The sequence below is a fragment of the Cygnus atratus genome, chromosome 3, assembly GCF_013377495.2.
Source record: "Cygnus atratus isolate AKBS03 ecotype Queensland, Australia chromosome 3, CAtr_DNAZoo_HiC_assembly, whole genome shotgun sequence".
NCBI lineage: Eukaryota > Metazoa > Chordata > Aves > Anseriformes > Anatidae > Cygnus > Cygnus atratus.
In genome coordinates, this window is record NC_066364.1 from 57,345,950 (window position 1) to 57,363,959 (window position 18,010).

An 18,010-nucleotide genomic window follows, 5' to 3' on the forward strand; every position below is an offset into this window, starting at 1 on the left:
CTGCCCAGGGAAGTGTTTGAAACACTGTTCCTGGAGGTCTTCAAGAAGCATGTAGACGTAGAACTTAGTAGCATGGTTTAGGTGGTGGACTTGTCAGTACTAGGTTAAAGGTTGGATTAGAAGACCTTACAGGTCTTTTCCAAGCTCAATGATTCTATGATTCTGTGCTCAGGTAGGTAATATTTACTTGAAGACAAACAGCAGATTTTTGATATGCTGCTGGGATTCGGAGGGATTTGGAGAACATTTATGTAATGTTCTTGAAAAGGAGAGCTTTCCAGTTGGTCTCATAAGGGTGCAAATGACTAACTATAACAAAACTTCTGAACCAGCAATGCAAGCTAGTGGGGTTTCCTACCCGTTCCCCCACCTTTCTTTGTTAGGACTGTTTTGCTGGGCACTATAGTACGAAAAAATTACCCTTTCTTAAACCAGCAAGTGTTCTCTCTCATATTACACAGCTTTTCATGGCACACTATGCAGACAAAGGAGATAGTCTCTTACGTCCATAAGAGCAGCATTGATATAGTTGCTGCTCTCCCCATCAATAGTGATTAAGAAAGGGAGACATCTGTCAGGTGGCAGCATATCCATGAAGCGGTTCTTGTCATGGTTCCTTGGCAAGCAGGCTATACTGCAGTCCTCGGCTTGCAGGCGAGGGGTGACAGAATTCAGGGTCTAAGGGAGAGAGGACACTGGCTTTAGCACGTTGACCTGACAGACATCGTTCTCAAGAGTCTCCAAGTTATTAATTTAAAATATTGCAATGTGGGAAAACATGAAGCATTAGCAAACAGACATTAGACATTAGCAAATAAATAAACAAATCCTCTTTGTTTGATGGGTGCAAAAATACATTAGCAAATAAGAGCTCCTATTTGTTTGATTATTGTGTTGGAGTTTTTGGAGGGCATTAAACTGCAGGTGTAACAGGTGCTTCACATATCATTGAACAGCTTCCACATGACACCATCCCCTCCAAAAGGAATAAAACAAAGGGGATCCTCTGGAGCCCAAACAAGCTATGCCTTAGCTGTGCAAATGCAAACTAAAGCTCTCTTTGGTTCCTAATCAGTGCTCTTCATTCCAGACAGGTACTTACTGAAATTTTTTTTAAAGAGGGGTACTTCATATTTAAAACAACTTTGTAAAGCACATAAAGGTGTATTTTATTTTGTGGGATACAAGTAAGGAATAAAGTATTATAAATGTGATTAAAAAACAACAACAACAACAAATCTTTCTATTAAAATAAATTAAATGTATCCAGAGGTAAAAAAAAAATAAAAATATTGTCACACAGAGTTAGTAGGAACTGCAAATACCTGAAACTCATCTTTGAGATGCGAAGAGTTTGTCTGAGAGTCTATTCTAATCATATCAAAATAAGCAGCTTTGAATTCGCAGACAGGAATGGCAGTTTCCCCACACAGGCAAGCTTCTAGAATGGCATCATGAATAAAGATGTACTGCTCCTACCAAATTAGGCAAAGAAACAAAAATTATTGTTATTGAAAAACAACCAATCTTTCCTTCCTTTAGGAAAAACAGATCTGCATACTGTAAAACTCAGTCAAGGTAGTGTCTGTCCACCAATCCATTAAATATTGCTTTAGTACAAACACACTCTTGCCATAATTGGGATGCAGTTAACAAGGATGTTTTCTTCAGAACTAGTTTATCATCAGTATAAGTTAAAAGCACAGACACAGCAACTGGGGGAGGGGGAGGGCAGAGTGTCAGTTTTCTTGTGGTGCTTGTGGGTTTCTGTATGTATGCCACTGACTTGCTGGCTTTACTTTTTTTTTTTTTCTCCCCCCCCAAAAAAAAAAGCTTTCAGTCTTGTAATACTAGCAGAAAGTGTGAATTGCTTTAAGAACTACCTGTGATTAGCAAGCTAATTCTCCTTGTGTGTGTATGCAAGCTAGTACACCAATTGCCTAGTAGCTGGGCAAGTCATATCTCAATAGGAACAGCGTTTCTTTCTATTATTATTTTTTTCTGGCTTTCTTGAGAAATCCTGAGTCCTAGACAACTGCATTCCTATTTCACTCAGGCTTTCTATCAATTTTTACACAGCACCTACACTATTTATTCACCTCAAGAGTTACTAATAGATATAAATCATGTCTATACAGCAAGGTGAGTGAAGTGATCCAGCTTTACCTAGGTCCTGTGGATAGCAATGAGGCTATCCAGCAGAAACTTTAACATGTGCCTATAACAAGAGCACATATCCAGAAAACACAGTTGTATTCTTGCTGTACAGCTTGTGCTACCTTACGCATAGCGCTACGGAGCCATTGCCGCCACTGCTGTCTAGATGACCATCACAAGAACTTGCTGCAATTAGAGCTCCATTTTGCTGCCTAAGTATGAATCTCAGAAAAAAGATGAGAGATAAGAGGCAAAAGGGAGAGGAAGAGTAAGGAAAGGTAGTAAGGCTGTTAATCCACATGCAACAGCTGATTAAACTAGGATGGCTGAAGTAGTCAGACTGAAACAGTTCACTCCACACACTTTCCAAAGATTAATGGCCCTGTAGCAGGATTAGTTGATCAGGAACATTTCTTCATTCCTTAACAGCCATGTCTTGCAGCACAGAACAAAAACTGCGGTGAACTACAATGATATGCATGGCTGTCAATTGCACATAGTCACATTCAACATTACAGGTGAAATAACTTCTCAGGGAGATGTCTACAGGGAGGACAGGGAGATGGTGAAGTAGTTCAGAAAACCTAGCTTAATACAGATCAATAAACCAAGTTTCTGTGGCAGCTCAGTGATAATCAGGTGGTAGAATGGGAGCTATGACACCATCACTATGGCAATGTTTTTTCTGGGGGGCTGCTGAAGGCATAATGGAAGACAAGAAGGGCAGAAAAGGAAAAAAGGCTTGGCAATGAGGTTAACAAAGCAAATAAAAGATGAGTTGAAAAGGGAGGATGAAATGTATACAAAGTTCCAGAGGTAAGCCAAATTATGGATAAAGGGGATGGAGATAGTCCAAAAATGGTGGTAACCAGCCTCAGTTTGGGATTGCTGGAATTACTGGTAGTGGAGCTTGGGAAAGAAGTGACAGACAGGCCTACTGTAAGGCCTTGCCTAACAGTCCTCTTTGCTTTCCTTTTGTTACAAAGCTAGGTGGGCACTCACTTGTATGAAGACAGAAAGAGCTGGCAGGTTTGTTGTACAACCCTGGCTCTGGGCACTGTTTGTACCGAGTATTGCCTCCCAAATGGAGATAATAACCCCTCAGCAGGTCCGCTGTATGCTCTTTGCCAAATAACAATGAAATTCTGACCGAGCACATTTCAGAAAGCTTTGAAGGAAAACTGACGTACCTCTGTCTGTACCATGTTGATGCGACGGGACCGTAAGGCTTTCACACAGTTGTAGATATCCACAACTCCTTCTCTTTCTGCCATATCTAACATGATATCAATCACAATATAACAACCTGTGCGTCCAGCACCAGCACTAAAAAGATCAGTAAATACTGTTAGGAATAGTTCCATTAAAACAACTACAAACCCATTACTGTATTTTTACAAAGCCATTCAGTTCTTCTTCATCACAACCACTATCTAATATTTATCTTCTCTCCTTCTCTTCATAATGTCTTCTAAAACTTCTGATGTGCCCAAAACAACCATTTCCCATTAGATTTGATCCACTACATAACAGCAAAAAAAAATAATCTGTTTTTCTCCTTTTATCACCTAGATCAGTACTTAAAGTAAAAAATAAAATAAGTTAATTAAACTTAAATCTTGAAGATAATTAAGCTCATGCACTTCAAAATATGACAGATCTTGTCCCTATTTAATAAGACTAGGGATGATTTCTAAGTGATACATTACAGTAAGAAATTAAAGTGTCCATTTTATCAGCCAAGCACTAAACCGGTTTAGGCAGCACAGTATTCAGAATACTCCTGCTTGATTTGTTTTTACATCAGCACAGAGAATTTTCCACAGTGAATTTTAAAATCTGTAAAGGATAGTAACTGTCTATAGAATGTAATTAAACATTTCACAGTACTGAAAGGAAATTCTATTTGTGAAAGGACTGTGTCCCAACAACATAAACCTTGCAAAACTTGCACAGGAAACAACGTGTGTCTGTTGCCACTAACCTCATTCCATCTTCATTCATCTACTTGTTTACTTAGATTTAAATTAATAATCTGTTCAGACACTATATACAACACCAAGCTATCAAAGCAGCTGTATCTACACTTCTCGAATGCTGTCAGAAAATTTTTGTAGGCTACCTAAAACGATAGCCTGGAGTTTAATATGCTTTAGCTGGTGCAGTTCTTGTAGGAAAAAGAAAATGTCTGGTTAGTCTATTTAGGAAAGCAGTATTAGAATCTGTTTATTTCCAAAAACTGCTTTAGACAGCCAAATCCTATTGTAGTGTGAATTCAGGCAATTCAAAAAGAAAACAACAAAATCCAAATTATTTCAAAATGATGAAGGCTTCACAAGACACTATTGTAAATTATCGTATATATAGGTGTGGAAAAAATCAATCTACTGCATCTGTACACACCTGCAATGGACAACAATAGGGCCTGCACTAGGAGGGTTAGATAATTTGACTCTCCTTATAAATGAAAGCAGGCCTGTGGCATTGTAAGGAACTCCATGATCTGGCCAGCCAGTGAAATGAAACTGTTTAACTTCACGGATTTCATTGTAGCCTCTCTGTAATACAAAGGCAAAAAAAGGTTATGAATTTCAAAGTATTTCATTGGCAAGATATCCTCTGACTCAAATAATGGATAACATTGATAGAATCTACATGCCATTTTCATCATTTCACCAATTATTTAAAGCAAAGAACATACAAAGTGTAAAGGTCTTATTGTATTTTAATTTCTGTTTTCAAGTTAATCATTCTTACTTTTGCTACTACAGTATGCTAGTTTTTGCCTCATTAGGTATTTCTTCTATACATAGATGCAATTTTTATTAATTTTCAGAAGTTTTGCTAATTAAGACAATGACCTGCAACAGACACAGGGAAGTAAAAGGACGTATCAGAAGACCACAGTTATATCACATATCTTGCATTTACAGAGTTTGTTCTTTGATTAAGTGAGATTGGCTCAGCTGCATTCGGGGCAGAGTGAATGGAGATGAATGACAGGCAGGATTCAAAACCAAGGACTTGAGCTCAGCTCAGAAGTTTGGCTACAGAGAAAAGGTGAATATGAGAGAGGGAAGGGTAGCAGTCAACATTTCTGGCAAATCTAAATCCCAGGGTGGCATGCATGTTTGGATAGCCCTGATGCAACACATTACTCCCGCAGTGAGATATGGCTGCCCACACTGTGAGCCTGTTAACCAGACAGAGGGATTTCATATCCCACAGGAACATGTGCTAGCATACTCCTTGCTACCGGGGAACAATATTTTACTGAGCCCTTTCAAAATGTGCTCACCCTTCCGAGTGTAAAGGTCCTGACCACGTACTCTGCCAGGGGCTCCATCTCTACACAAGTCACTTTGAAGTCACCATAAACTTCAGTGTCGTCAGGCCAATACTTGTAACACTTGACCTAAATACAAAATGAGGACGTGTTTTACACCCACGAAAAAAATAAAAGCTTGAGGATACGTTACCGCACATACTGCATTACCTCACACATTTCCAAAACGAACCTGCACTCACATGACTTGTCACGGATAATGGTTCTGTTGAGTAAAGCACTAGCTGCAAGGAGTTTACACTGCTTTACATGGCTGTAGTTAGATATCAAATTCATTTCTAAAATGACCTTTTTATTATTTATTTTAGTGCTGAGTTATGCAATACATTTCTACTTTATGTTTAACTGGGATTCATTTCATATCAGTAATCAAACTGTTGCAAGTAATCCCAGATGCTTTATATTACTCCCTGAGGAAAGTGTTACTGCTGAACTGTAAATTGCTGGTTTCTAGTCACTGATACAGAAGTACATTTGCTCAGCAGTATACTTACTGTGTTCATTTGAGTGACCTAATATGGAAATCTGTTTTGCAAAAAAATGAATTTTGGATTCAGACGATTTTTCACTAAACAAACCTAGCATAGCTTCAGTTGTCTGTGGTGGCTCTTCAGAAGTTAGCTTTGTTTTAATGCAATACTATAACCTGCAACAACATGTGGACTATCAACTCTACCCCTTCCTCTGTTCTCAGGATGCAAGGTGGTCCTTCACAAGACTCATCTACATTCTGCTAGTGGTATGTTTTGTCAGCAGGTTTTTCTTTAGGCTTGCAGCATTAAAAGAAAAGTGAAACAAAAACTTACTCTTCCAACTTCCACTAAATTTGTGACCATCACAACACAAGCTGATTGCTCCTGCCATATCATTCTCCAGAAATCATACACAGTCTCGTGAACTGGACCTGTAAGAAAAATGCCAGATACAACTGTGTAACAAAACAACAGACAAAGCAAACACTAAAAATAAAATCCATAACTTTACAGAGCTGACACATACAAATGCACTTGTTCAAAGATGAAAGCTTCACGAAACCACATCATCACACCTGTTTCCAGACTACATTGTTATTTCTAACCAGTGCTGAATCTTCTCAGTTTAACTGAATTACCACTTGAAAGAAATGCAGCACTGGAAGTGCCTTGAAAACTACAAGGACACAGTAACGTGCAACTACATCTACACTAGGTTTGCTTTACATGTGCTAAATAATGTGTTGAGTGTGAATTTCTTTGTGATGTTCACCAAGGTGCTGGTGATACCAGTGGTGAGGCTGGTGGCACAGACCTCATGCACTACCATCTTGCTCCCAGTAAAGCACACAGCCACGAGCAGATGCTGAAGCACAAACTTCCCACTGAAGGGCATTTAAAATAATTTAAGTACTTTTCCATGAAGTGAACAAGGAGCACTAGTTTAAGTTTTGCCTCCTGCTCTGCTGCGGAGATGAGACACATTCAATTGAGGGGCAGCGGCTTTTACCCTGTTACACCCATCTCGGAAACAGCTCCCTGACCACAACGCAGCAGTACTGTATGATTACTGTTCGTGATATACATCTGAAGACTCACAAATGATCCTTCATGCGCCAGATCAGAGGCTGCGGACTAAGGCAGCAACATATTTGTGTATCCTGTACTACATTGTACTACAATGTGCAGACATTTAGTAAAACAGAAGTAAAATACAAATGTAGACTTAACTGGCCACAGAGATTCCAGTTTAAACAGCACTTACACAAAAATAAAAAACTGTGGACAGAAATTTAAAAAGCCTGCTTTAAAACAAGTGTTTAGTTTGCCCATTTTTGTGTTCAGGTACAATCAAGCAACAGCATGAATAATGGGATATTTCCAGCCAGCCATCTGATTATACTCACAGATCAAATAATGACACATCTAAATATAATTATTTTTATTTTAATTCATAGACTCTGATATTTCAATGCAATCTTAGACTAATCTATTTGTTTTTCCTCACTGTGAATTTTATCAGAAATACAAAATGAATGATTTCCATAGAAATTCAATTTTTTCCTCTTATTCCCCTTTTTATTAGCAGTGCATTATACTAGAAGGATTTCCTTCATTTCTTCTCATTTCTTTCTACAAAGAGGCTTTGTCCCTCTTTGGCCTTACTTCACCCAGATTTGCTGAGATAGCGTTTAATTTATCATTATTACCTTTACCATCTCCATCATGGACTAAATCCTTAACAGTAAAATAATATATTGCAACATGGGAAGAAAAAATAATGCCCCAAGGCAGGCTGAAACTGTTCTCTTCTCTGTCCACATGCCTCTTTTCTCTATTCATCTTCATAAATGGAAATCATGGTAGTAGCTAGTGACTTTATCAGCTGAATTTACCACTTAAAGAGTTGCTCAATATCTAATTAACATGACAAATTAGTGAAACTTGTGCATTTATTCACATTCCAACTGAGCAATGCTATGTTAATTTACCATAACACAAAAAGACAACTCATGATATTGGATATACTTTATTTTCATCCACTTTCATTCTAGCAAAATGCTGCTGGACATTGCAAAGAGCATTTATTAGGTTTGATTAATACCGGCCAGATCCTTACCTTGGGTTGCAATGTAGTGACTTGGTCTCTGATATCCCTAAAATGGCAATACAAGTTAGTTAGAGTATCATATTACTAAGAGGGAGGGGAAAATAAAAGCATAATGTACTACAGAATTCTTATGTCTAGACAACCTTTTCAGAAAAGACCAATATTTAAGAGCAGCATGAAGCTCAAAACCTAAAAAAACTGTTAATGCTGAAAAGGTTTGAATGACAACAAATAAAATGAAAATAACAACATCTGACTTAAACAGACATCATAGTATACCAGAAAGGAGTATTTTAGACAGGTCCCTTGGGCCTAAAAACTCGTCCTCCCTCAACATTATCTCCCCAGCTGAGTACAATGGAGCATTTATTTAAAATTTAGTAAAAATTGTCTTTGCCACCAGATTATCTCAATATTCAATCAGTGTTCCCAACAATTTCAACAGAAAAAAAAAAGTACACAACTTTTGCCTTCTTATAAATAGAGAATTACTGTGAGGCATGTGCACAAAATCGAGGCTTACTGCAAGGGAATCCTCTGCAAAATATTTTGCACTACTGCACAAACTGTGCATGTACTACACTGGACATGATACACATGAGTATATACACATACATATATATATATATATATATATAGGTAAATAGACAACCCTACACAACCATGTTTCCACTTAGCTGGGTATATGCCAACTCTAGCTGTACCACACAGCATTAAACAGCAAATGTCTGCATAGAAACTAAAAGACAAATGGATTCAGCTCTTGAGGAAGTCATTGAGAATGTATTTTGACCAATGCTAGAAACATTAGCTACAAAGAGGAAGAAAATATATATTGCTGGTGAGAAGACAATACAAAGTTTCACAATGTGCAAATGTGAAAGGAATAACTCCAATTATTTCATAGAATGGCTTGGGTTGGAAAGGACCTCAAGGATCATGTAGTTCCAACCCCCTGCCATAAGCAGGGATGCCACCCACTAGACCAGGTTGCTGAGGGCCTCATCTAACCTGGTCTTGAACACCTCCAGGGACAGGGCATCCAGAGCCTCTCTGGGCAACCTGTTCCAGTGCTTTACCACCCTCTGAGTGAAGAATTTCCTCCTAACCTCTTATCTAAATCTCCCCTCTTTTAGTTTAAAACCATTCCCCGTTGTCCCCTATTTGTTAAGGTACAGTTTATTAAGCCACTTGAATCAAGTATTGCATTACAGGAGATAAGGCTCAGGAGCCCTTGGATTCCCAGTACTCAATTCTTGCTACTAAACTGAAGGATTTCATTGTACCCAAGGAGTTTATATCCTTTCCCATGGACTACTTCATTATCCTGTCTAGACTGAGAACACTTTTCTCTTGGGTTTATGAAAAGACTTCTGAGTATCCTACTCCTGACTTCAGATGAGACCAAGACTGCATCAAATTACTAAAAAAATTCTACCGGAGTCCTTGATATCAAGCCCCAGCTTCAAATTACTGAAGTGGAATCTGTGTTACCCTGCTTTGCACTTGATAATGCTTTCCAGAAGAAGGTAAAAGTGTCACTTTAAAATTGCAGAGGGCCAGTTCTAACTTGTTGCCTTCCTGTCTGGTTATAACAAGATCTTATTTACTTCTAAATAAGAAAAAAAAAAAAGTCCTCAAGGAACTGGAATTACTACAAATCTGTGAGAATTTATCTGTTTAAAGCCCCAGGCAAAATATCATGGGCCTAACACTTCAGAGACTGCCATATAAAAATATCAAAATAAAAAGACAGCAATATACCTGCAGCTAAAGCCGTATACCCTGGAGAGTCTTAGATAATTTATCAACTAACAGTGGATGAGAAAAATTAGTAAGGTACAATTATAAAGGAAAGTAACCAAAACTGTGTATTTTAAAAACACTTGTACTAGCCATTCCAGTATCTTTTGAATTATTATGAATACCACAACTCTTTAATTACTCAAGTGTTAGAGTTTTATTTTGTAAATCAAAAAACATAGAAGAAATTGTTTTAATTTCCTATTCATATCAGTTTCTTTTTAATTTATATTTTAATCAAAGTATGGAATTTAAAACTTGAGATATTTTCTGCAGAAGTGAGGAGATTACTGCATTAAAATACGCATGTATATATATGTATGTTTGTGTATATGCTTTGTAATACCTAAAGTAGCACCTTAAGAAAAATATCAGCTAAATATTCAGTTTGTCTAAACTGTTGTTAAAAACAAACAAACAAACACAACACAAGAGGCCATCATTCCTCCCTTTTTGGCAAACAGATCTACTTCCAAACATCTACTTCAGAGGTACATTTTCAAATTACTACAGAACAGCATACTATCCAGCTTCTCACATATAAATGAGGAGGGGAAAAGAAAAGCTATTGGCCAAAAACATCATCATCAAAACAAACAAACAAAAAAGTGAACACCAAATTTTCTTTAACTGACAGATTCACCTGACTTATCTAAAAATATTCAGAGCTACATTAAAAGTCTAAATTAACTTTTCAAAATATGTACAAAAATATTCACACAAAAGGAAATTATTTACAGGAACAGATGAGAAATTAGATGAGGCATGCATAGTTATCTCATGATAAAAATAGAAGAGCAAACTAATTAATAACAATATTTAGATTAAATATTTACAATAGGATGCTGTTATTCACATATAGTGGTACTTACATCCCTGTACAGCCAAATCTACAGCCCAAACCAAAGTCAGATGTGAAAGAAAGCACAACAATGTCAGTGAGTACTAGGACGTAGAACAAGGAAAGTGTACATTTTGTTCTTAATAAAAGAAAGCTTTCAATAAATTTGTAGGCATAACATGCAAAAGTTTCACATAGAGAAGCTAGCAGATTGAGAGAGAAAGCTGTGCAGTCCACTCACATCTATGTAGTTGGCATTAATGTAATCTGAAGATGGATCATCTTCAACAGGTTGCAAAATCACCCTGGAGTGGTCATCTGTAAAAACCAAGTGTTTATGGTGCCTTTTTGAAGTGTGATTTTAAAGCAAAATATTATGGAAAACCCTCCAGAAAACCAAAATCAGCTGGCATAAGAACCTTACAATTTACAACCCTTAAATGTAAGTGTTTACACAGAATTACAGAGTCATTTTCTCTGAGGTCTCCAATTACTTCAAAAACATTCATTAAACTTCATTAACTGTAGCTGAAAGGTATCCCAGTGTAACATGGTGAAAAGACACAAATAATCAAGGTTACTTGCTCAAAGTCCCTTTCAAAACCAGCTCCACTGATGGACATCTAGAAATCCAAAAATAATGATTACTGTTTCCTTAATTCCAGCCCCAGCCTGTTCAAGTTCATATTGACATATTAAAGAAAATAAGGAAGTCACAAAGTAGCTGTTAGCAACACACTTTCGATTTGATGAAGGTAACTCTACCAGTTCAGGGACCTCTCCAATAGTTTCATTCCCATGCATTTGTAAAACAACACCAAATTTCATTACCTCAGAGGATGAATCTAAACTATTGAAACTTTATGCCTGAAGACAAGAGACAGAACTCTCAGATATTAATCACATCTTTTAATCATCAGCTTTAAACTACTACAATTCAGATGTACCAACTACAAACCACATAAAACAAAAAAGTTTTGAAGCTGTCAGAATTACTTGAAATAAATTATGACTGGAGAAAACTACTGTAGAATTAACAACCAAATGACTGCTAGCGTGTCGCTATTTATGCTTACCACAGCTTGTACAACAGGGACGCAAATGTGAAATTCAGCCTGAGTTATAAAAGAAAGAAAGTTGAACCGTGAAGGACAAAAATCCTGGAAAAGGCACTGCCATCCTTCTCCAATTGGGGTATTATGCAGGTACGCCACCGGAGATTTTTTAAGCAAGAGAGAGCACAGCACAGGTAGTACACAGCTATGTCTATCACTAAAACCACGCACACTGATACTCACATGCTATAATGTTTCCATAGCGGTTCTTTGTTCTGTTTTGATCCTTCTTAGCGACATCCCAAGAAGCTGACTGCCCCTCAAAGAAACTCTATAAATAAAAATGTTCCGAAAGAAAACATTCCGACCATTAATTTATTTCCAAAACTAACAGTTTAAAAGAACTTCTCTACCATAAAGTAAGCTCAGCTTTGCTCGTCTGCTCTGGTCACCCAGACGGCACCATGGTACAGAAATACATCTAGGGAGGCAGGGAGGCTCTTCCTCCCTGTGACTTTTATGGATCAATGGGCAAGTCACTGAGGGACTCCAGATTTCAAATCCTGGAATAGCTGGGAGGCTAAACATGCACAGACCCCCTTGTTATGGATGAACAACTGCAAGTTGAGATAACACAGGTAGATTGATCACCCTTCTTACAAGACACCATAATATATAGCCTGTGTTCAACAGCATTACATTACTTTCCTCACATTGCTTAGCACAGTGTTTTGTCTTCCTACAGAGCCATCGGGAAGCCTCCTCTGCCAATGTTTACTGGTTGTGTTGCTTTTACTCATGTCCCTCCCTCTAACCACTAGCAAAATTATTTTGTATTTTCGAACTCTTCTTAAGAGTCTGATCTCTCAGTAGTGATAGACGAAGCTTTTGTTCTTCCTTGGGTTTTTCTTCATAGCCTGTGGATATTTTACAGCTGTTGCAGGTCTATACTATTCCTTCCTTCCAGATGTTCTTTTATCCTGAGCGGGACAAGTTCGCTCCAGGGAGTACAGAACAGCCACGGAAACAAAACTTTAACACACACGCAGAAGCCCAAGCCAGGGCAAAGATGTTACGTATAGCAATAGAGAAAGTAGTAAGCAGGACAACACCCACTATGGGATCAGGGACAACCCTCCCCCCAGCAGTCCTCGACACTGAAGGTAGGCAGAGCGTAACGAAGCGTATTTAAGTAAAAGAGAGGAAAAGAGAAAAATATTCTTTTAAAAATCACATATTTATTTATTCCAGTTCTTATGTTACAGTAGAGACAGCTGCAGAAAGGAGAGAAGGTTGAAAACTGAGTCAGAAGAGATTACTTACTCATAGAAAACTCATTTTAAACCTAGCTGTATTGCATGCGACCTTGGCAGTATCATTCCCATCTTTACTGTGTGCACTGCCTGATACTCTAATTCCAAAGAATCACAAACAGATTCACCGATCAGAAGTAAAATGCATCTGTACTCATCTTCTACCTCCAGTGCTGGGAATTTTTGGTTTACCTTTGCTCAGGCAGGTCTAATTAGAAATTCAGGAAGTTTCTACCCTTAGCACTTCTTTACTGCTTCTCAGCTGGAGTTTAGCCCCAGTATTGCCCTACTGAGATGCTACAATAAATCATAAGAGTGCTTCCAGTTCGTGCTTCTGGCAAAACCAGTCAGGCTAAATCATTACTTTAACCTAATCCAGGAGATCTGCATGGAAGACGGCTAGGAAAACTCACATAACTAATTACAGCATTTCAACTAAGAAGCAGTGACAAAGGGGTGGAAATTCTTACAATATGTCAAAAAGATTCATCTGGGCTTGTCTCCTTATGCTCTATAGAATACATGCAGTATTTTTTCCAGGCACTTGTAATGACTCAAACCATTGGACTCCACTTACTATTTCACCTTTGGATTAGATACCACGGAATCTTAGGCCTGCTTATCTTTTTTTTTTTTTCCCCCACTTAATCCCATGACATTTAGTTGCTCCCTTTTGTAATGCAATGCAAACAAAAGGCTGCAGCTTGCAAAGGGATTTTTGCTAGCAAAATATTTTGCAAGTTAAACCACCAAAGATCTCACCTCATACTCCTCTTTAAATCCATAGCTGTCAGAGGTCTTCATCAGGTTAATATGCTGCAGTAAATCAGCCACTCTGATGGCAGGGTGCAGCTGCCCAGTCTGGTATGGGGACTCTGTGCCTTCACACAGGTAACGAGGAACATCCAGGAGGCGACTGGACTCTGCTGTTGCACTGTGATTTTCATCTGCGTTCACAAGAAAACAATGCATTAGGTACCCATGGGGCAATAACACCTGCTGCTATACATATCGAGATCTATTTTCAGTCTCTTCCTTCAAAAACGTCTAATTTCTGAGAATGCAAAGTACTTACTCTCCAGCACATAAATCCTGGGAAGTACATAAAAGAGTTTAACTGCGAACAAATACAGAAGTTGGCTATCCTTCATCCTGCAATAGAGATGCCTGAAAGGCATTTTATTTGGAGCTACAAAACTTTATGACATTCATGTTCTTGGGAACTCCAGCCTCTAACACCTAAAGTAACTTTTTTAATGACTAATATGTATCATCAACAATACTACACCTTAAAGAATAAATTAGAATAACTCTGTAGTGTTATCAGCACATCACTTGTCTAAAGCCATCAAACAGTAAATTGAGATCCAACTAAAAAACTGAAGCAATTCTGTTACAGCTTCAGAACATCAACTCCATCCGGGAAGAAGAATCAACACTTCAGAGTGGTCATTTTCACTCAGATATTTTAGTAGAGAAATAAAACTGGGGGTATGTTGATTTGAGCTGTAATTTTTACTCTGTATAAATAGTCTCCTTCATTGTCCTGTGTTTCTTTTATCAAAACCAAACACCAAAACTCGAGGAAATGATGACATTTAGTCAGTCTTTTCTGTGAAACATTTTTTTTAAATTAGCAATCAGCAATTTAAGTGAATTTACAGAAGAAGAAAAATTGTGATTGAAATCATTAGGAGTGTAGCAACAGAACCGAGCAGTGGGTGCCTGACCACTCATGTGTTTCTTTGCAATCAGTCTACCATTTCCCTTGCAAAGGATTCAGGAATTAAACCTCTAGGAAGAAAAAAAAAAGGGGGGGGGGGAGGGACATGGAAGGACAGATGGACTTCCCAAGGGTTGGATTTGCTACAATTCTGCCAGTGCAAAACCTGTTAATGCCTTTCGAAATGAGATCTCCTAGTAAGAAACCCGATTCTTTGAACTGTCACACAAGTTGCTAATTTCAGTACATTTATGCCTCACTAAGCTGCTCAATAATGTGAGTGACATGCAGCAGTCACTCTTTATTGTAGTGTCACACATATTAAATGATACACATTTCAAACCACCTCAGGATTTTCAGTTTCCCCCATTCCTTGCTGTATACTTACCAGTAATAGGCACTTTAACCCATTGAAGCAGCAAAAAACAATGAGTGAACAGAACATAAGAAATTTATTTCAGGACTATATTAGAAAATGACTAAAAGAAGATGACATTAATAGTTGTTAAAGCTTCACAATAGGCAACAATGAAAGCAGTTTTAAAAACACAAGGGCCATATTATGCTATCAGTATAACGATAGGGACTTGAGAAAAGCAAAATTGTCATACTAACTTAGTGCTAATGTACAAAGAATGCAGTGTGGCATTAATAAGATACACATGAAGAAAAAGACATCTAGTACAGCTATAGAATGAAAACAGCTTCACACAAAATAAATTTTTCTATAATTTAGAGCCCATACAATTTTGCTCATCTCTAAATAAAGCAGAGGAAAACTGTGTTGTGATATTGGGCCAAGTAAGGGTTATGTGGAGAAGAAGCATGCCAAATGATCTCGGCTACTCAACCCCTTCTACATGGTGTGCCCAGAAGCCTGTCTACCTCTTTTCACTGTTTCAGTCCCTGTAATGAATGATATTACCTCGTCCAACTAGCATCATTTTGCTTGTAGCAAGAGACTCTCATGCCCAAAACACCATTACCAGTAGATGGAAACACAGACAGGACTGTTACTCTGTTCTTCAGTTAATCCCTTGTCCTTGCTATTCACAGCTGCCTATGTCTGGTTATCTACCACAACACAGTGGCAGCAGATTGGCCTTTGCAATGTGCTCAAAGCCCAAATGAACTGTTAGGAAAAGCTTGTCCAGTATCACCAGACCGTATCTATGTAACTTGCGTGAGCCTGAAATGAAGCTAAAGGATATGAAAGGCCTTACAAGAACAGACTTGTTTTTAAATAAACTGTAAATCCATTGATGTAATTTTAGTAAGTATTCAGGATCACTGAGTCTAACCCATTGCTCTTTCAGGCACCTGTGACATTTCACCCCTCCTCACAAACCTCTTAAACCACCTGGTTAGGTTTCCTTGGGTCTAAAGTGGAAAACTCAAGCATCTAACAGCTCTGATGGTCATAAACTTTCTAACTATGCTTTACTGTTATTATATTAATGAGAATGTCGTTTGCAACATTACCAAAAAGAAATGGGCAGAATATGGCTTGATAAATCTCCCACATGGTGAATACACACCACCTTGACAAAGACCAAAGACCACTCACAAAGTAGTAAATAATGATTTGCTGTCAGTCTCAGAAGACAACTGAAATGAAGATCTGCAAAGGTTCCTCCTTTATCAGTATCTTTACCTACAACTTGCACAATGGGATAGAAAATGCCCTGATTATATGGGCAGAGGGCACAAGCAGTTTGCAAGTACAGGATCAAATTTCACAGCTATCTTGATTATTTGGGACACATGCGAAAAACAACACGGTGATTAAACAAAGAATGAAACATACGGTGTGTGGAAAAGGGAAGACAATATAAAGCTACAAAATTGACTAGTGGACTGGGTAATGATAGTTGGGATTTTAGAGGATAACTCAGTACAAGTCAACTACATGAGCACAAGACAACACATGGTTCAGGTAGCAGGGACACTGTAAACAGGATGTAGGGGTACCTATTCCACTCTACTCAGTATTGAGACACCTCCTAAGAGCTGTACCTGATTTGGGGCACCACAATTTAAAAATTCAAGCTATGGGTTGGAAAGTGTTCAGAGGAAAAGAATGACAAAAATTTTTAGAAAACATCAACTACAAGATAAAGAGTGAAAGAACTGCGTTTAACTCAACTGGAAGAGAGACTACAGAGAATGTATGACCCTTTTAATGGATAAAACACTGTTTTACAAGGACAGGAGTATGTCAGTTCTCTGTATTTTTTGAGTCTCTCAAAAGGAAATGGGTAAATTTCCAGCAATGAAGATTTAGTCTAGACAACTAAAAACTAGGAGTGGGAAAAACTAGGAGTGATTAGTAATAATACTCAGTTAATAGTAACTAGTACTCAGTCAGAAAACAGAGCTTTGGTCCTAAATTTTTAAAACAAATAACACAATCAATTTCCAGAAACAGTCTAGATTGTGATTACACTAAACCATCTCAAAACAGAGGAGGGATTAAATTGTTTCCACATCCCTTTAAACTTCACTTCTAGGAATCTAACTTTCGACCTCAGTTTATATTCATGTCCACTTCCTGATATTTGTCTTTTATCCTAAAATAACCTCAGCAACTGACTGAAACTCAATATTGCACACTGTATTTATCATACTAAAAATCTGGGTACAAATTATACTTTTATTTTTGCATTTTGTTTTTAAACTCAACACTTAAATGCTTACACTGTTAGATTTGGCACAGAAATAAACAGCCTGGCCACTCCCAACATCTGTTGTTCTTTTTGAAGTAATCACAAAGTTGAGAAGCATACTAATTAAGGTCAATTGAAACATGTAATTAATATAGCAATACAAGGATATTTGTACAGAACCAATGCATGAAATAGTTTCTCTTGGATTTTATAGATGTTTTTCCCTTTTATATTTTTCATTTTATTAAACAGGTAGAAAATTAAGCTTTGGGTGCCAAGTAATACTAATACAGATTTATTTTTTTTCATGTATCTATTAAGAGAATTCTAGTTTCACATGTTAGCTCATCTGAACTCCATTTCAATGTTCTAGGGAGAAAAGTTTCAGTATTTTCGATTTACCTATTTACTCATTTATTCTTCAGTTAGCACTGACTACGAATAACTACTTAATGAGAACATAAAACATTTTTTATTCTAAAAGCAGTGCCAGTTTAATTCTAAATTGATAAACTGAGTGTAG

At 37.6% G+C, this 18,010-nt stretch overlaps 1 protein-coding gene across 2 annotated transcripts in view; it reads right to left on the reverse strand.

Annotated features, from left to right (window-relative positions):
• PTPRK (protein tyrosine phosphatase receptor type K) overlaps nucleotides 1–18,010 on the reverse strand; it is a 418,532-nt gene that overhangs the window by 12,946 nt on the left and 387,576 nt on the right. For both annotated transcript variants that reach the window (XM_035538686.2, XM_035538685.2), the window contains 10 exons: nucleotides 13,861–14,045; nucleotides 12,029–12,116; nucleotides 10,972–11,048; nucleotides 8,096–8,132; nucleotides 6,310–6,407; nucleotides 5,456–5,572; nucleotides 4,561–4,715; nucleotides 3,348–3,483; nucleotides 1,326–1,475; nucleotides 505–678 (listed from right to left, as the gene is read on the reverse strand). In XM_035538686.2, the coding sequence (XP_035394579.1) occupies nucleotides 505–678; nucleotides 1,326–1,475; nucleotides 3,348–3,483; nucleotides 4,561–4,715; nucleotides 5,456–5,572; nucleotides 6,310–6,407; nucleotides 8,096–8,132; nucleotides 10,972–11,048; nucleotides 12,029–12,116; nucleotides 13,861–14,045 (1,217 nt within the window). The remainder of the gene's footprint in view (nucleotides 1–504; nucleotides 679–1,325; nucleotides 1,476–3,347; nucleotides 3,484–4,560; nucleotides 4,716–5,455; nucleotides 5,573–6,309; nucleotides 6,408–8,095; nucleotides 8,133–10,971; nucleotides 11,049–12,028; nucleotides 12,117–13,860; nucleotides 14,046–18,010) is intronic.